This window comes from Otolemur garnettii, unplaced genomic scaffold (genome assembly GCF_000181295.1).
Source record: "Otolemur garnettii isolate 467f Iridium unplaced genomic scaffold, OtoGar3 scaffold00022, whole genome shotgun sequence".
Taxonomy (NCBI): domain Eukaryota; kingdom Metazoa; phylum Chordata; class Mammalia; order Primates; family Galagidae; genus Otolemur; species Otolemur garnettii.
The window spans coordinates 18,957,200-18,978,370 of record NW_003852417.1 but is presented as its reverse complement, the minus strand read 5'-3'; the positions used below and the strand labels follow the sequence as shown (position 1 = coordinate 18,978,370).

General features: G+C 35.9%; 1 protein-coding gene across 1 annotated transcript in view; it reads right to left on the bottom strand.

Moving 5' to 3' along the window:
• Window positions 1–21,171, bottom strand: part of BABAM2 (BRISC and BRCA1 A complex member 2) — a gene marked incomplete at its 5' end in the record, with an annotated part of 402,516 nt that overhangs the window by 268,281 nt on the left and 113,064 nt on the right. Inside the window, one exon of the mRNA XM_012803778.1 lies at window positions 16,369–16,563. Within this exon, the coding sequence (XP_012659232.1) occupies window positions 16,369–16,563 (195 nt within the window). The remainder of the gene's footprint in view (window positions 1–16,368; window positions 16,564–21,171) is intronic.

Sequence of the window (21,171 nt, the reverse complement as noted above, 5' to 3'; positions counted from 1 at the left end):
CCCTACTTTATCCCTTCTCAAAATGTTGATCTTAGAGTTAATATAAATTTGTGTTTATTGGCAACAGTCTGATTTATATAACTAAAGACATAATAAAAGACATCTTGGTCCCAGGACTAAAATAAACTTGTATTTATCAGCAACAAGCTGATTTACACAAGCAAATTCATAATAAAAAAAACTTTAAGATTATGATGGGAATTCATTCTACTGGAAACCATAAAAAGCACTTTTATGATCTCCAATTTTCATGCCTAACGTACATTCTTCGTTTTGCCATTGAAAAACAAAGAAAACTTAGCACTTCTTTTTCTGACAACACTGGAAATGTTGAAAAATAAGACTTGAGAATCCAGTTTTTTCCTAGTATCCGGTTTGCTACTCTTCATCCATGGAAACTGAGTAAATGATAATTTAAAACATCCCTTAATGTAAAACTTAAGTTATAGCTATTATACAAAGTGCAAAATACAAATGAAAAATCCTTGTTCTACTTCAGACAATGACTTTTCATGTGTTTTTATATTTGAAGTTCCAACAGTTAATCCAGGCAATTTACGGTCACTGTGTTGTAATGTCAAAGATTGCTTCCACAGCATTCTTTCCTGTAAGCTGAAAATGAGACATTTAGATGCAGCCAAGTGAACAGAATAATTTGATTTTTTGTCAGTCCTTGGTCAAATCGTCTCTTGGATAGATGCAGAAAATTATCTAACCTATGACTGTTAAAATGTCAGCCTTTCTGCCAACTGCCTTAATGGCAATTTCCCCAGCATTAGCAATAAATATGTGCATCCTTCCTTTCTTCAAGTTATAGTACGTTGGCAAGTAACTTAAAGTAACAACACTCCAAGTTTTGGCAATTTATTAGGTCTAAGCTTTTCTTCTGGTGATAGCAGCTGTGTCACAGTTTTCTTCTCCTTTTGGAAGTGACAGGTAGACATCTTGTATAGAACAGATTCCAAAGTCAGGTTGTTCGGTAAGGGAAAATTTTACGTGCTTTCTCAGAGATATTTCTCTTGTCAATAAATAAGCTTTCATTTAAAACTGACTGCTCTTTAGAGAGCTAAAAGCTAAGAAACGCTCAAGAGTGATTATAACTTTAGCTGCGTGACAACTGATGGGTGATCCTTCAAATGGACTCTGGACGACCAGTAAGCCTAAATCTGGAGATTATGTCTTAGCACATTCACAAATATATATTAATGAAAAAAGGAAAGCCAAAATTGCTCTGATTAGAATTTTAAACTTTATAAAATATTCAGATATATTATTAAATTATCCCCCAAACTCTGCTCAATAGAAGCTATTTATTTATACTTATTTTAGAAGTGAGAAAACTAAGGCCTGAAACAGTCAAGTAACTTGCCTATAGTCCTTAAGAGTGCAATAAAGAGTCACAGAACTCCATCTCAAGACTCAAGATTTATTCATCCACTCATGACTATGTATTAAGAGCCTATAATGTATCAGGCCCTTTGCTAGGTACTTTAAATATCATGAGTAAAAGAGACAGCACCACTGCCCTTGTGGATTTTACAGTCTAGTGGGTGAGTCAGATATTAATCAAATAATCACTACTACAAATTACCTGTGAATGTTATCAAAAAGAGTGCTCTGTTTTTTAATTCCCTGGCTGTTTAAGGATCAAATGCCATCATGAATAACATATTAACTATCCAAACTAGGAAGTTCATAACCAACCTTACTTCAGAGGAAACAAGGGTTCATTGACGTCCTTCACCCCAGGAAGGCAACAGTACCAAAGACAGAAAAGAAGCTGAAATGTACAAGACCACACCCAATGTCATCTTGGTTTTTAGATTCAGGACCCACTTTAGTGGTGGCAGGACAACTAGTTTTGGCATGATTTACGATTCCTTGGATATGCAAAGAAAAATGACCCCAAACATAGACTGTCAAGACATGGCCTGTATGAAGAAAAGGACCTTCAGAAATCAACAAAAGGAATGCAAGAACAGAATGAAGAAAGTCAAGAGGACTGCAAAGGCCAACGTTGGTACTAACAAAAAGCTGAAGGAGGAAAGATTCTGTAATGACATTACCCATCGGGTGGATTTTCCACAAGAGGATTAATAACTAAAGACTTTAAAAAAAAAAAAAAGCAGCATGCTCTGAGAACTAATTTTAGGAAGACACAACCCTTCTAAAATTTGGGACTCATTTCTTTGAGGGAATCTTTAAAATGCTAAGCCAAAGACCATATGGGAAAATAAACAATCAATCCTGACCAGGAAAGATCTGAAGAAGAAGAGCAATGAGAACAGACTATATCTACACCTTTAGGTATTGTAAAGCATATTACAAAACACAGTAATTATAGCATAGTGGTACTGATGTTAAATTAACAGACAGACTCATGGACAAAAGTAAATTCATAAATAAGCACCCCAAAACGTGCCAATATGACTGATGATGCTGAGACTACTAGGTAGCCATCTAAAAATTAAAAAAAAACTCTTAGATCTACATTTACTATCACATATCAGGATAAAGTCCAGATGAATTAAGAATTTCAGTATAAAAACTTCAACTGCAGAGAAGAAAACACTGCTGAATGTCCTTATAACCTAGCAGCAGGGAATGGGAATGCCTTGATAACAAAATACATATAACATAATGTAGCTCCAAATTCTGAAGCCATAAATGAAACGACTGATTAACTTGACTATCTGAATGTAAAAATTTTCTGGATGGCAAAGAAACATCATCAGCAAAGTCAAAAGGCAATTGACAAACTGAGGAAAATGCTCTGCAACTCTCTGTCACAGAGAGTGAATATCCTTAACAAATAAAGCTGAGGAGTCTAAGAGAAAAACACACACACAAAAAGAAATGCAAATGATTTTTAAACACATGCAAAGATGTTTAACCTCACCTGTGATAAAAGGAATGCAAATTAAAACTAAACTGAAATACCATTTTTCACCAAACAGACTGGCAGAGGCACTTTAAAGGGATTGTGTCACTGTCTTCTGACCTCTAATGTTTTGGTGAGAAGTCAATGGTGACTCGAATAATTGTTTGAGTCACTTTTCTCTGGTCACTTAAGATTTTTCTCTTTATGTTTGATTTTCAGCATTTGGACTATGATGTGCCTTGCTTATTTTTTCCTTACATTTATCTCCGCTGGAGTTTGTTGAGCTTTTGAATCTGTACATGTCTATCTTTCACCATAATTGGAAATGTATGGACATCATTTCATCAGGTATTTTCCTGTTCTCTCATTTTTTCTTCTCCTGTCCTTGTAGAACTCCAGTTTCCTATATATTAAATGTTTTAATATTGTCTCATAATCTCAGGCTGCTTTTCCTTCTTCCAAGTATCAATGCACATCCAGTATATCCGCCAGCTTTGATCAGTCCCCAGGGCTTTCAAGTAGATGGCTTTACATTTTGTCCAGAGCTCTTAGCTGTTACTTGTGAAGCAGCTCTTTGGTCATTATGAGAAGTGCAACTTGACAGAAACCTACAGATATGTTAATATACTGCTGACACTACTGTAGAGAAACAACCACTTTCACACATTGCTTCTGGGTTAAAAACCTGTATAAACTTTGTGGAGGACATTTTGGTAATAAAATTATAAATATATTAGTCTTTGCTCCAGCATTTCCACTTCTATTTATCTTATAAAGTTATTTGAATATATGTAAAGTGACATATATACAAGATTATTTATTACAGTATTACTTATAATACTGGAAAAGATTAGAAAACAAAAATAAGAAATAAACCTATTGTCTAAAAATAGACTTCAGATTTACGGTTATGGTTCAATTACACAATGTAATAATATACAATTAAAAAAAAGAATGAGGATGTTCTCGATGTGCTTATATGGAAAAGAAAAAACAATTCTGAGCTATATTCAGTCAAAAGCAAGGCCTGAAATAGTGTATATATTACCACTTTTATAAAAGGGGGATATAAATTTTTATATTTTGCTTAAATATGCATAAAGAAACTCTGAAAAAATGTACTTGAAAAAAGGTATATTAGTACTTACCTGAGGTGAGAGACAGAAATCAAAGTGTATGATTTAAGTGGGCATAGGTTCTACTACATGACTTTTCATAGATTTCGATTTCTGAATATGAATGTATTACCCATTCAAAACATTTTAAAGGAACTTAAAAGTTAAAATTTAAAAAATATGTAATGAAATGCTCACAATTCGTGTATTCACTCATTCATGTATTCAACAAACATTTACTGAACACTGTGCCAAGTAAGGGAGATTTTAAGAAATACAAAATAGGCTTGGCGCCTGTAGCTCATGCGCCTAGGGCGCCAGCCACATAAACCAGAGCTGGTGGGTTCGAATCCAGCCTGGGGCTGCCAAAACAACAATGACAACTACAACCAAAAAATAGCCGGGCATTGTGGTGGGCACCTGTAGTCCCAGCTACTTGGGAGGCTGAATTAGAGAATTGCTTAAGCCCAAGAGTTTGAGGGTACTGTGAGCTGTGATGCCATGGTACTCTACCCAGGGCAACAGTTTGAGACTCTATCTCAAAAAGAAAACAGAAAAAAAGAAATACAAAATAGTTTGTATCATCAAGGGGTCTATTTTGAATAGACAAACAAAAGATAATGATGTGGCAGCATTTTGACAGAGATATGCACAGAATACTTCAAAAGTGTTTAGTTAGGACTCTTAGTTTCAAGTGACAGAATTCCAATTTAAACTAACTTGAGCAAAGAAAATAGCATGTATTATTATTATTATTATTATTACTTCAAACAAGGTTTCACTCTGTTGCTAGGCTAAAATGCAGTGGCATCATCATATCTCACTGCAACCTCCAACTCCTGGGCTCAAGCAATCCTCCTACCTCAGTCTCCTGGGTAGCTGGGACTATCAGTGCATGCCACCACACCTGTTCACTTTTTCTATTTTTTATAGAGATGGAGCATCACTTTTGGTTGGGCTGGTCTCAAACAATCCTCCTACCTCAGCCTCACAAAGTGCTAGAATTACAGTAGGCAGGAGCCCAAATTTATTAAAAGAATATGAAGGGTCTCAGGGAACCTAAGGATAAAAATATAGCCCCCATCAGTCTCAAGGATTCTGTATATTACTCTTAGAATTTTCTCTTTATCTCTTATTTCCATTGTCTCTGCACTTGATTTTATTTTCTATTTGCTAACTTCTGAGTTTTTTGACTAGATGAGAGAGAAAAAGCTCCCAGATTTACCCACAACAGACCAGTTACTCATAAAGAGACCAATCTCATTCCCTTATTACTAACTCCAAATTCCTAGGGAAGAATTCTGTCCGGCTTATGTGCCTCCCTGATCTAATCAACACTATTTCTACAATTCTTTGCAGTAAAGAAGTTAGTAGCACCACAAATTCACTGAAAATAATTGAAAAAACTAAGAATTTCTTTTTTTTTGAGGAAGAAATCAGATTAAATCATTGGTATGTTTCCAAAAACAATACACAGAAAACTGAAGGATTTTCTTATAGGATAATTCAAATATAGGATTCTTTGTCTTCTGCCTTTTAGTAGATGGAAAAAAAGACTTAAAAAACCCTACTCAGCTGATCCTTTGACAATCCTTGTCCGTTCCCTTCATGCTGAGAACACTGGGCAAAGAGTATATCCTACATCTAAATGACCACTGGGGAAATGGGCAAAGCAGTCAAGATTTCAGAACAAACAACTGGCCTGACAAATCCAAGTCAGTGGCACAGTTCTAGTCCTCCCTCGCATGTTGTTCCCTAAGTACGGGCAAAGGAAACTGAAAGGATTTCCTTTGTGTTTCATTTGCTTCCGTAAAACAGTCCTTTCCACTTGCTGCATCCTGCTGCTGAAAGAAACTACGAGTTTTTGATACCTCTATTATTTAAAAATAATAGTAATGAAGTTCTTTTTATTACTATTTCATCAGCAAGACCGAAAAAGTTACCATCTTCAACTCTAATGCCTTGAGGCTTAAAGTAATTTAGGACCACACACATACTACTTAATATGAATAAGGTAAAAACCTGAGATATAAACTATCTCAAGATAGTGAATAAGATCTCAAGTATTCCCACCGACATGTGGCTCAAAACTCAGTATACCAAATTCCATTACAAAAACAAACTCAAAAGGGAGCCTCTGTCTCAGGTTATTTTAAACAGCATGCAACTCCCCAAAACTGCAGATGCTGGCGTGAATGTGAAGAGAAAGAAACATGTTTGCAATGCTGGTGGGACTGCAAACTAATACAATCTTTTTGGAAAGAAGTATAGAGAATTCTTAAAGAAATAAAAGTCAATCTTGCATTTGATTTCACAATCCCATTACTAGGTGACTACCCAGAAAAATAAAAATCATTTTACCACAAAGACATTTGCACCAGAATGTTTACTGCAGCTCAATTCACAGTTGCCAAGATGCCAAAGCAACCCAAAATTCCCATCATCCCTTGAATGGATCAACAAACTGTGGCATATGTATACCATGGATTACTATATAACCATAAGAAAAGCTGAAGACTTTATATCTTCTATGTTTACCTGGATGACACTGAAACACATTCTTCTTAGTAAAGTATCTCAAGAATGGAAAAATAAAGTATCCAATGTACTCAAAACTAATATGAAACCAATATATAAACAATTGCACATCCACACCAACTATAAAACACAAATACAGTCTAGTGAGAGGGAGGGAGAAGGTGGGAAAAGGGTGTGGGCAGGGGAGGGTGACTAAAGGGACGAGGGAGGGCAATTGTGGGATCTCACCTAATGTACCCAATGTGCCCTGGATAAAGGGCTCAGCTACAACTCAAACTTTACCCTGTAAATGAGAATAATGTAACCTAAAAATTTGTACCCTCATATTAATTTAAAATAAAATAAAATAATAACTTCAGGTAGTAAAATGTAAATAAATAAACAAATAAACATGCAACTCCCAAGAATTCCCCATGGTTAAAAACAAAAACAAATATGGTGGTTTCCTGGGAGTGTGCCATAGCATAATTGACCACCAAGCTACGCCCTTTTCAAAGGAGCTACCACATATATTTATCCCTAAACAAAATGCCATCAAGGCACAACTCCCAAGCAGCATGAATTAAGGGGAGATTACGAGAGAAAGCCTGTGCACATCCTGCTACACATGGCTGACCAGCATGACCAGAGCCATCCACTTCCACACCTTCCAGTTATTTTGATCCTTCTCTTAATTCTCACTCTCCCCTCCCATTGTGCCAAACCAGTTCTCTCCAAAGGAAAAGTAACGCAAAGCACAAATGTAAGCCACACAGTAATTTAAGATTAAATAATCCATTTAACATTTTCTAAAAATCACATTTAAAAAGGTAAAAAGAAACTGGTTAAATATATTTAATACTCTATTAATAATGTGTCCCAGTATATCTAAAATGTTAGCATTTCTACATGTAACCAAAATAAAAATTGTCGAGTTTTTTTTTTTTTTTACTCATTCCTCAAACTTCCGTGTGTCCATGTACATACATCTCAGTTTGGACTAGCCCCATTTCAAATGCTCAAATAGTCACCTGAATGGCTAGTGCCTCCTGTATTGGACATCACAATTCTTGACATTTTTCCATTAACATTAATCACCCCATTAAGGCAGATACTCCCTGCTACAAATACCTGAAGACTTACTTAAGCTACCAAATACCATGAACCTGAAACATTCCTGATGGGCAGACTGGTAAGTGTCACCAGGCTAAGAGAATTAACTGCCTCTTCCAGCCAGTATGTCTTTTATCTTCTTCCTCCAAATTGTCTAAACCTACTGCCTTCACTCCCTCTTCTCTACCACCCTTCCTAATATTCCAAAATCTGTCTTTCATCCTCTGAAGTCCAATAAACTGCTCCTGGAAAGATAAGCAAGACCCTCATTCTTAAAAAGTAACCTTCACTTTTACATTGCCTTTATACTTTATCTGCACCTTGGTGATAACAACTTCTACTAGTCCATATATGGTATTAAAAACTTCATGCTTACCTGCATGTTGAGAGAAAATACTGGAGTAATCATTGAACTGCCATTTACTAAACACCTATTATAGGACTTTACTTCCAGGACATACAAAAGAGAGCTAATAATAACAATAATACTATGTATTACTTAACTCGGTATTTGCTTAACTTTATGTTTGTTTCACACACACAGGATCTAGTTTAATCTTTGTGTCCAGGTTGGGATGACAGTATAGTTATCTCCATGAAAGTGACACATGGAAAACCTAGAGTCATACAGAAAAAAACTAGTGACAGAATTAGAGTCCAAAGCTCCTTCCTCCCAGACCACTCTCTCTCTCCAACACATCTTAAGGGTGGCCTACTCTAACACTGCTCGGATATTTACCCTTCCTACATCATAACACACCAGAGGGGAGGACGGACACCTAAGACGCTAACCAAGCGAGGGGCTGTCATGAAAAGGCTCCTTTCCTTTCTGCCCAATATTTTTAGATGTTGCCAGAGCTTAATGTATAAGCCATAGATCTAGGATTTGGGTCAAATGCAACAAAAAAGGCCATTGGCTCACATTTCATTATATTATCTAAGTACAAATCACTATATGGAAAATATCTGCAAAAGGAAAGAACATGTTGTTTAAAAAGCTGCTTTATCTCACGGGATCACCCACTGATGATCATTAACATGTAAGATATGTGGCTTTGGACTATCCCAAAACTTACATTTCATATCAGGAAAACTAACAACTTTGATCAAAAAAATTAAGTCTGCTGTGCCAACTTTAAGTTCTGAGAATCAAAACAAAAGCAAAATAAAAATTCACAGATTTATTTACTATACTTTGTTACAATTAATAAACATTGTGTTATAATTTGAATACATGTCCCCTTAAAACTCATGTTGAAATTTAGTACCACTGTGTCTGTACTGAGAGGTGGGGCCTTTAAGTGGTGACTGGATCAAAGACTTTGACTTCAGGAATGGATTAATCACTTGTGGATTAATGGATTATCGTGGGAGGGGAACTGGGAGCTTTGTAAGAAGAGGAAGAGAGACCTGAGCACGCAGGGTAGCATGCTCAGCCCTCTGGCTGCATGAGGCCCTGCACGGCCTCAAGATTGCACAGAGTCTCACCTAGCAGGAAGGCTCTTACCAGACGGGGCCCCTCCACCTTGGATTTCTCAGCCTTCAAAACTGTAAGAAATAAATTCCTTTTCTTTATAAATAATCAGTTTGGAGTATTCTGTTATGAGCAAGAGAAAACAGATTAGAACATACTGGTTCTTTAGATCAATGTACCCCTGTAAAATATGTTAACAGGGCAGTTGATACACAGAATAGAAAATGAGACCTCAGGATTTACCCACTGAGAAAATGTATAATATATTTTTTATTTGGATATAGTACATCAAAACAGGATGTGTGGTTTTAATTGCAGTTGCTTACGTTATGGGGATTCATCCCTTTTAAAATTCTGACCTTAAAATAGCTCTGCCCAAAAGGGTAGCAGGAGGGAAATATTTGTGGTAAAAGAGTATCTGCATCTTGATTGCAATGGTGGTTTCAGGAAATTACTTACGTGATGAAATGCCACAGAACTACACACATACATTGTACCAATGTCAATTTCCTGGGTTTCCATATTTTATTACAGTTATATAAAATGCAACTGCTGGGGAAAATGAATGAAGGACACCCAGGATCTCTCTGTGCTACTCTGCAACTTCCTGTGAATCTATAATTACTTCAAAATAAAAAGGTTTCTCAAAATAAAAAATAAATACACTTAAAAAAAATAACTGATCACGGAGGCACATAAAAAGTGTTCTTCATTCTGAACCTATAAAGCTTGTTTCCCAATGTAGTACCTTTTCTTTAATCTGTTTTAAAAAACTTAGTGTTTATTAAAAATTATAAAACCAGCATAGACAAGAAATTCAATGTTCAAAATTCCTTAGAGATAAAGGCAGAGCAACAAGGAGAAATGAGTTAACAAAAAGTCAAAGGTAAAGAATTAAACAATAAAGAATGACATTTTTTGAAATGTTTACTTTGAAATGTGCACTTGCTACAATCCTCTAAAGGGAAATTTGGGGAAGGAAAAAGAGTATCTTTGCAGAGGATGGAGAGAACACTGTATTTCACATTCACAGGCTTCTCAGAAGGCTCACAATAGATCAGAGAGAGTCCTTCTCCTCTTTCTGTGTAGATTTAAATTTTTCCTTGTGCCAGATGATAGTAAAAAGAAGTAGCACATTGGGTTTTTAAGCACTTCATATTATACTTTTAGGCAGAAACAGAAGGTTAAGAGTATAAACATATATGGTAGACAGAAAAATTCAGTGATGACAACAGTGAAGACCATTCTCTCTTTTTTTTTTTTTGGCCAGGGCTGGGTTTGAAGCCGCCATCTCCGGCATATGGGGCCAGTGCCCTACTGAGCCACAGGTGCTGCCCAGACCATCCTCTCTAAGAGATACAGAATTGTACAGTGCAAAAAATTATGCACAGTCTCAGATTCATTATAGAAAATATTTATCAGATGGATAACTCAAATCAGAAAAACCAAAATACATGGATTTACATTCAGGCCAGAAAGAGCATATTCATTTCATTCTTGTAAGGTTTTACTTAGAGAGTATACTATTTTTATGTTTAAACTAATAAATACCCAATTATTTTATATAAAAATGTCCCGATGCTTTAATATGCCACTAAGACGTCATCCATTTGATTTATTGATCAGTGAACCAGTTGAATACTTGTGTATAATCCTTGTTCCCCACGTATGTCATGCCCCTGTGTTTTCCCCAACCACATAACCAGTGACCTCCTTTTCTGGGAGATGCTGTCTATATTCACGTTCCTTCAGGGCCTAGGTCAGTTCCAGTTCACCAATAAAGGCTTTCCTCAGTCACGATTGATTCGCTTTTCTGCTGAACGCTTATGCAGTCTGTAAATTTCAGTTGAGATGTAATTTATCGAGGATTATTTCATTTATTTTCTTACAAATATAGATCGATCCTTCTCAACTGTATTTTAATACCCTGAAGAGCAAAAGCCATGACTGATATACTTCTTGATTTACCCAAAACCTAGCATGGTAGACTTTTCAAGGCTGTACATCAGTCCTACAGTGGCTTAGCCTTATTAACATGCATCTTGTTGATTTGGTGTCACATTCTAGCACACGAAAATAATTTCAAGTATTAATTTTTTAAAAAATCTTTGATTACAGATATATTTTCAAGCTCTGTGCTATCAGAAAAATTGAGATGCATGCCTTGTATGACTTCATCCAATCCCTTAAAAGAAACACTGAAAAAGACAGGATCAAAGGAAGAATCCTGGGATGTTCCATAAGACACCTGAGAGCTGGCAGAGGGATACCCAATCTTTTAGGTGCAGCTTTTCCACAGATTTAAACAAGGAGTACACTCATAAAACACTGAGGGAAAATGAGCAAATGCTCTACTGAAAATGAGAACTCTAAACATCTAGATATTTACCTTCCTTGATTACCCAACTGTAGTTCCGACTACTGTATTCTTACTTAAATGTTTACAAATTGTCCTTCTGAAAGATGTGAGCTTCATTTCTGTTAAAATCTCCAGAAATGTTTTTACTTACTATACAGTCTTCTAGAATCCATTTCTATAAAATTTCTCAAAAGTAGTTCTGCAATAGTTCTGCACATTTCTTCATACGTTGAAACCATCTCTGCTAGAGCCTGCAGAAGGCACACAGCCATGCCAACATCTGGATTTTAGCCCAGGGAGAAGCCATTCAGAGTATCTCAAGAATGGAAGAAAAAGTATCCAGTGTACTCAGCCCTACTATGAAACTAATTTAAAGCTTTCATATGAAAGCTATAACCCAATTATAGCCCAAGAATACGGGGAAAGGGGAGAGAGATGGGATGGGAGGGAGGAGTATAGGTAGAGGGAGGGTGATTGGTGGGACCACACCTATGGTTCATCTTACAAGGGTACATGTGAATTTTTCTAAATGTAGAATATAAATGTCTTAACACAATAACTAAGAAAATGATATGAAGGCTATGTTAACCAGTTTGATGAAAATATTTCAGATTGTATATAGAACCAGCACACTGTACCCCATGACTGCATTAATGTACACAGCTATGATTTAATAAAAAAATAAATACCAGGCACATAATAGTAGTATACAATAAATGATCACAGAGCTTAACTCCAAAACTATAAGATAATAAATCTGTGTTGTCTTAAGCCACCAAGTTTGCAGCAATTTTTACAGCAGCAATAGGCAATGAAATCAGTCCCTAATTCAGACAAATCTTGGCTCAAAATCAAGCTTTCTTTCTGCCAAGGTCCTGTGTTTATCTCCAGATTCTTGGTCTAGATTTTGATTCCCTTAGCAAGCTGTCCTTTAACATATTCCTGTATCCCCATGGCAAAGTCTAATTTGTTCATCACTCAAGATTCACATTTACATCCTTTTTCTTGACCTACTCCCTTATTCTAATTCATATTTTTACTTCTCAACTCCAGTTTTACTAGGGCCTCCCTAGGCCTGGTCTGCTATAAACTTAAGCTCTAACTGTCCACTTTGCCTTGTTAGAGAATTTTCAGTTTCTTTACTTCCCTAAATCCATAACCATTGCCTTGAAGTTTATAAATTATTTAATATCAAATTAAAATAGCCCAGGGTAAGAAAAGGGGCTGTAGATTTTATTAAGTAAAGAAAGGAAAATCAGTAACATTAAACAAAGTTTTAAAAATACTATAAACACAACTATCTTTGTTCTTGAAATTAAATTTTACAGCTAGATAAACCACAAATCAAGTACTAGCTGAGCCACTGAATAAAACTTAGAAAGTTCTTAGGGGACAAAAGGTGCCATAAAACCAGATTAAATTTAAATTCAGTTTTAATATTAAAAGAGAATAGAATAGGAAGACAAATCCTAAAAACTCAAGTTTGTTTGATAATGATTCCTATTTTCAAATGAGCCTATTAGCACTAAAGACAACATAGGTTCGCCAGAAGAAGCCATACTAAATTAACAGCCTTTTTTGAGAGGATAATTAAGTTGATTATTTAATAAGGGAATCTTAGGGGCAGAGGATAAAGTAAATTCAACAAATTTGTCCTCACTAGCTTTTTTTTTAATTGAATAACTATGTACATTAATGCAATTCTGGGGTACAGTGTGGTGTTTTCACATACAATTTGAAAGATTTCCATCAAACTGGTTAGCACAGCCTTCATGTCATTTTCTTAGTTATTGTGTTAAAACGTTCTTATTCTACTCTTTGAACTTACTAGCCATATGAACAGACTTCACTTTCAAAATAATCAATAGTTTAAAATTTTGAACTATTAGTGGGAATATACAGTGGTCAGCCTTTAAAGTACTAAAAGTTCCTCAAAAATTAAAAATAGAATTGCCAAACAATCTAGCAATCAAAACAGGCTCTTGAAGCGATATGTGCACACCTGTGTTCATTGCAGCATTATTCACAGCAGCCAAGAGGTGGAAGCAGCCTAATATTTACTAACAGATGTATAAATAAATAAAATGTGGCATATACATACAATGGAATAGTATGCCACCTTAAAAAGCAAGGAAATCATGCCACCTGCTACAACATGGGTGAATCTCAAACAGATTATGCTGAATGAAATAAGCCGGTCACAAAAGACATACACTATATGAAGAAGATACTTCCACTCACACGAAATATCTGAAGGAGTCGAAATCACAAAAAAAGAAAGTAGAAAACTGGATTGCCAAGGACTGTAGGGAAGAGGTATTAGTGTTTCACGGGTATAGAGTCTTAGTTTCTAAGACAAAAAGTTCTAGAGATCTGTACGCTACAACATAAATGTACTTAACATTACTGAACTGTATACTTCAAAATAGTAAAGACAGAAAATTTAGCGCTATGTGTCTTTTACTACAATATAAATAAATTTACCAAAAAAAAAAAAAAAGAACCTTGAACTGAAAAAACAAGATGCTTTGTAAAAAGAATAAATTTTGGTTGCACTGACTAATTATGTATAAGACCTGAAAATCACATCCTTTATAAAAAAGCCAAAAAATGAAAGGAGGAGCATATTTAGCCTAAGAAGGAAAATTGAGTGAAACCTAAAAAAATTAATACAGAAAAAGGCATCTAAAAGTACTCTATTGTCTAACTAGAGTTTATTAATTCACTCATTCAACAAAAGTCTCTGGAATGCCAATGATATGGCAGGCACTGTTCTAGGTGTTTGAGATATACTAGTAAAAAAAAAAAAAAAACAAAGATCACTGCCCTCAAGAAATTTTACATCCCAATTACAACAAACATAATAAATTAGTGTGGTAGGCTCCCTCTAAGTGGCTCCCAGTGGTTCCTGGTATTCACACTCTATATAATCCTCCTGTGTGTGTGGGTGTGCCGGTGTGTGCATGTGCACATATGTATCTTTGTGTGCTGGGGATGGCAGAAGGCGGGACCTAACAAGGAGAATATAGCAAAAGTTATGGCATGTCACCTTCAGGATCAGGTTATCAAAGACCATGACTTCTGTCTTTACCATGCTGTCTCTCATGTGTTCTCTTGCTTGTTTGCTCTAATGAAGCCAGTTGCCATCTTAGCTGCCCTCCAGACAGGCAAAGAGCTGAAGGCAGCTTTCAGACAACAGCTGGCACTGAACTGAGGCCCTCAGTTCAACAGCCCACAAGGAACTAAATTATGCCAACAACCACATGAATGAATGTGTAACAAATCTATCTCCAGTTGAGCCTTGAGATGACTACCACCCTAGCCAGCCTCTCCTGTGAGAGAACTCAGAAGCAGAGCTCCTATACACATTCCTGACAATCAAAAGGTATGATAATAAATGCTGTTTTAAGCCACTAAGTTTTGGAATGATTATTTTACATAGCAACCTGTAACTGATGTATTAATTACAAAATATGTTAAAAGAAGATTCCAAAAAGATGTGGTGCAAAGTAAAGGTTGGGGGGAAAGGTGTGGGTACAAGTCACAATTTTAAAAACAGGTATTAAAAAGACTTACACAGGAGTGTTTATAGCAGCATTATCCATGAAAGTCAAAACATGCAAACAATCCAAATGTCCATCAATCAGTACATGGAAAAAATGTGATATTTCTCTCCAGTGGAATATTATTCAGACATAAAGAGAAAGGAAGTACTGATAAACACCACAATGTGAATGAACCTTGGAAGTAGTAAGCTAGGTTAAAGAAGTCAGTCACAAAAGGCCATATTCTGTATGATTCTATTGTAAAAAGTGTTCAGAAAAGAAAATCTCAGAGACAGAAGGCAGGTTTAGTGGTTGCCTGAGGCCAGAGGTGAATACAGGATTAACTATAAAGGGAATCTTACCAGGGTGACAGACCCATTCGGAAACTGGATTATAATCATGGTTGTTCAAGTCAGCAAATTTACAGAAAGTCATGGAATTCACTTAAAACATGTGAATTTATGGCATATAAATTTTACTTCAAAGAAATTGCTTAAAACAGTTGGGGATGTTAACAGGGTATCACTAAGAACAGAACATTAGTAGAAAATTGAAGGAAGCAGGATATATACATATATTAACCATGTCCCTATCAGGAAGAAACAGAAAGCTTTATACAAAGACCCCAGGGCAGGAGATTACCTGGTGTGTCTATAACACAGAAGGGTGCGAGGGTGGCTGGAGCTTAATTTCAAAGAGGAAGGTACTTCATAGGAGATGAACAGAGAGAAATAAGGATGGATGGAAGATGGTGATGATAAGAATCACACACAGACTTTTTTACACCACTAGAAGCACTTTGGATATTACCAGGAGACAAAAAAGAGATGTACAAGAAGATTCTGGGCAGAGAAGTGATATGATCTGACTTGCATTTTAAAAGGATCAAAACAATGTTAAGAAATTATAAAAAGAAAACATAAAAGATGCCACATAAGCTAGCTGCTTCTAGAGTTACTGACCTCTATTATCTTACTGGGATACTAGAGAAATCCCCCATTAAAAGAAAGGAGAAACTTACTAGTATTTCAAAATATGGCCTATAGGCCACCGGCATCAGAACCTACACGGAGGATTGTAACACATGCAAGTTCTCGGGCTCCATCGCTGACTTCTGAGTATCCAGGACTAGGGATAAGACTCTTAATTTTACAAACTTTCAAGGTGTTATCTTCAAGAAACAATGAACCAGATAAACACTAAGTTTCCTTCAAATTCTCAACTATGAGAAAGTATAGAGACTGCATCAAAACCATGTTCATCTAAAGGAATGATTAGGATTTACTATAAATGAACATATGAATTGATTATTTTATTTTATTAAAGATGAAGTGACCTTTTATCCTATTCTCGAAAATCCTTACCCAGTTGTTTTTTTTCCCAGCATATATTTCCATGTTCTCTCCATATTGTGGCTCTTCCAGTAATGTCTGGTATTCAAACATGAGACGGGAGCTCTCCCGCAGGCGGCTACATTGAAATTGATGATACTGTTGCACAAGTTCCTTCACCACAAGTAAGAGACATTCAGGATTTGAAGGATTCCAGGAGGCAAGGTTCTGTAGAAGTCATAAATAGAAGACCAGTTAAAAATAAATTTTCATTCAATCCATTATCACATTCACACATCAATATATACGAAAAGAGTAATAACAATCTAAGAGGAACAGACTACTCTTAATTTGCGATAAACCCAAACATGAAGTCAGAAGGGTCTTCTGATCTTAATAGTTTCTCCTGTTTTCCAAAATTCCTTACAGAAAATCAAGGAGGAAATCCATCATGAATAAACAGAAACAGTAAAGTATAATGCAGGTTAGTAACAAAACAAGAGACCTAAATATCCTAGAAGACATAATTTTAGCCCTGGAAGACTTAATTTGCTTCTTATTCTTTTAAAACTATATATTTTTTCTATCTCTACCTAAATTCAGCATTATATGCTAAAGTAATTCAGTTCAGATCCACAGACCATCTGTATCTGTAATACCAGATATAAATAAATGCTCTGTAAACACTAGAGCTGCAAAGAAATATACGCACAATGATGATGGTGCAGCCTGAAAAAAATAGGAACAGAGTAGAGACAAGAGAATGTCGGCCAAACAGCCAAGGCTTAATAACCACAGTTTATCCATCAGTCATTCTTTCAAGTAATAAGAAAGGTTCCGAGAAAAAAGCAGCTAGTTCAGCTTCCAATTCAATCACACTAATGATTTTTCTTGAGGCAAAAGTAAAGTAATACTTTGGTATATAGAAGTCCTCCTGTGTATTTCTCATTTTGTCACATAGAATATTAAAAAGATGTGTACTCAAGGGTTGGAACTTTATAAAATTCATAATTTTTTATTAAGTCATCAAGGTCATTCTTTAAAAATGGCAATTTTTTTTTAAGTAAGAATGCGTGTAGTCCCACCAGGGTGGCTCACACCTGCAATCCCAGCACTCTGGGAGGCCAAGGTGGGCAGATCACCTGAGCTCACAAGTTTGAGACCAGCCTGAGCTACAGGGAGTCCCCGTCTTTAAAAATACCCGGGCGCTGTGGTGGGCACCTGTAGTCCCAGCTACTTGGGGAGCTGAGGCAAGAGAATCACTTGAGCCCAAGAGTTTGAGATTGCTGTGAGCTATGATGCCACAGAACTCTACAGAGGTGACAAAGTGAGACTGTCTCAAAAAAAAAAAAAAAGAATGTATGGCAGTGGAGAATACAACTACAATCTGATGCCTGTCTTAGTTAATGTTAAAGAATCAGTTTTACCACTGCTTCTGCAATGTAAGTGCAAACATTAACATCATTTTAAAAAGGGAAATAATACCTTACTAAGATAATGAAAACAATTTTGACTTTGCAGATCCCTGAAAGGGCTTCAGGGATCCACAGGGACTACCAACATTACTTTATATTGCCTCACGACAAACCAAGCACAGCTTCTATCAAAAGAAAACAAAGGAAAGGTAAAGGAATACATTATTTAAAAGGAAAGTAACTACTTTATTCTAGTAAGTGGCTTGATTTCCAGAGACTAAATGACAATAAGGAAATCACTACTTGCTCTTTCATTTAAAGGAAAAATATGCCTTAAGAGATGGTCGGTCAAATAAAGACTTGATGTTCAGAAGGAAAGGTAAGAGTTTTCAGCAGCACACATTGAACAAGAGAGGTATGCTGATACAGAAATGATTTGACAAGAAGAGTATAAAGTCCTCCCTGGCAAACCTTCTGACTTCCAGAGCTTGAAATCCTTTTTTGAGCTACTCAAGACCACATTCAAAGTATCAATAGATATAACAACATGGTATATACTATGATCGTTATATAGCTTGTTAAGCATTTTCTTTAGAGATTCTCATTAAATATTTAGAAATAAGAAAAGTATACAATATTCCATTTCTTGGTCAAGTATTCCTTTCCAGTCCTTGATTGAGTACTATACTAGAGAAATAAAGGTCTTAGTTGCCTCAATTTATATGTATTGTGTGTATCTTATATATATCATATATCTATACATACATGATACACACATACTTTCTTAGAGATGGGGTCTCACTCTGGTGCCCAGGCTGGAGTGGTGTGGTGCTTTCATAACTTACTGCAGCCTCAAACTCCTGGGCTAAAGCAATCCTCCTGCCTCGCCTCTCAAGTAGCTGGGACTACAGGTACATAGCACCAAAGTGCTGGGGTTATAGGCATGAACCACCATGCCCAGCCTCAATTCCTTAATTCATTTTTAAATATATATGTGTGTGTGTGTGTGTGTGTGTATATATATATATATATATTTTTTTTTTTTTTAAAGCAGTCGTCACCCTGGGTAGAGTGCCGCGGCATCACAGCTCATAGCAACCTCAAACTCTTGGGTTTAAAAATTCTCTTGCCTCAGCCTCCCAGGTAGCTGGGACTGCAGGCGCATACCACAACACCCAGCTATTTTGTTGTTGTTGTTGTTGTTGCAGTTGTCATTGTTATTTAGTTGGCCGCAGGGTTCAAACCCACCAGCCTTGGTGTATGTGGCTGGCGCCATAACCACTGTGCTCCAGGCACTGAGCCTCAATTTGTATTTTTAAAACTTATTCATTTTTCTTTAGTTGCCTGTCAAGTACAAGCCTATATCCATACAATAAAAAAAAAAAAAATGAAGACATTTAAGTTGGCAAACATGCCTTACCAATTCAAATTCATTTCAAATGATTCAACCTAATTGTTAAATACACAGTAAAGATATGCCAACCAACTCCTTTCTGTTAAAATATGATTTCCTAATACATGGTAATGTGCTTGACCTCCTGGCCATTCAAGGCATATTTCACTAGAAAACATTCCCATCAAGAGAGGTTTAAGATAGTTAAGATAGACTAAACAAGATAAAAATTCTTCTACTGTTGCTACATGACCACTTTTGCTCCTTAGGTAATTTGTGATTTGAACAGCTTTGCCTAGAAGGGATTAACAGCAAAGATATACAAGGTTTTAGTCACTCCCTAAGACTAGGACATATTTTAAAAACGGGTCTAGCAAAACAAGACATTGTAGCTTTCTATTTCTTGAGTAGGAAGGAGATAAAGAAAAATGCCCAAATTTCCTTCAGGGAAAGAGGGGGAGGAGGCATAAACTAGCTGGCTTCTTTACAAAGAAGAGAAAAATAAGTATTTCTCTCTCTATTCATAAAGTTCTTTTTCTACTTAATTTTGGTAACACATAGGAAGAAATGTGAATGAGGATGGCCACCAAGAGTAGACACAGGGAATATAATGTTATCAACAACAACAACAAAAGAGAGAGAATAAAGATTTCAAAATGGGGAATGAAAAATTCACTAAGAGAAAGGGATAAGGTACAGTCAAAGAAAATAGACAAAAACAAAAGAATCGACTATCATTTTATTATATAGTGGAAAATTCAATCATTCTCACAAAAATATCTATTAAGCAGTTCAGAGAAGGTATTATGCCAATTCTTTTGTTAACTTGTTAACTAAAGGGACTGAAGAACTTTGTTGACAGACAACCATTGGGACAGTGTTAAATGTAAATCTTCCCCCACTCCCTCCATTCAGCTCACTAAAGTATCAATGTCTAACCAAAGAATTGGCACCTGCCTCTCTGTCATCATGACAGAGCTGATGATCAACCTAATTGTTCCCTACTTTGGCTCCTCTGGCAAGGCTGCCTGACATTAGGAATGCTCCCGGCTTATGGAACTCTCAACCTTCTCACATTTCTCTCTCATAAATACATTCCACATACATTACATTATACTCTCAAATCAATGGTTCTGTAGACTTGAACAAGCCCAACCAATATTCAGCTCCTTATATGAGCTTCCTTATGTCAGAAAGATCGTGAGGGCCTAGCTCACCCTCAACTTAGGACTCACTTAAAACCAGTTTTTTTAGCCACACTGAAGCAAATTTAGATCCACACAAGGAGACCAGTAACTGGGCAACAATGTAGTAGGTGCATGTCTTTGGGAAGATAAAGGAGAACAAAAATGAGACCTAGAATTATGACCGCCTAGTAACAGAGGGGTAAAAAAATCAACAAATGAACAAATGAGACCTAGAATCATCACTGCCTAGTAACAGAGGGGTAAAAAAATCAACAAATGAACAAATGAGACCTAGAATCATCACTGCCTAGTAACAGAGGGGTAAAAAAATCAACAAATGAACAAATGAGACCTAGAATCATCACTGCCTAGTAATAGAGGGGTAAAAAAATCTTCTATGGGATTAAAAAAATGTCTTTGATAAAAATAATCTCATGATAAAAATTTTCAATAAATAATAGGATAAACTACAGACATAAATTAGAAATATAACAAGAAAATTATCTAAAACTTCTTACTAAAAATTTTTGCATATCTATGTAGGAAAATAATAAAACAGGAGGACATCTAAATTGATTAACCATAGGTGAAAAGTATGAAGTTTTATCAAGGAAATATAATTCTGCTCATTTCTCCTTTTTTATAAGTAATTTTTCATTGAAAAAGTAATAAATGATCCCTCAGAATGGGAGAAGATATTTGCTGGTTATGTCTCCGACAAAGGTTTAATAACCAGAATCCACAGAGAACTCAAATGTATTAGCAAGAAAAAAACAAGTGATCCCATCTCAGGGTAGGCAAGGGACTTGAATAGAAATTTCTCTAAAGAAGACAGGTGCAT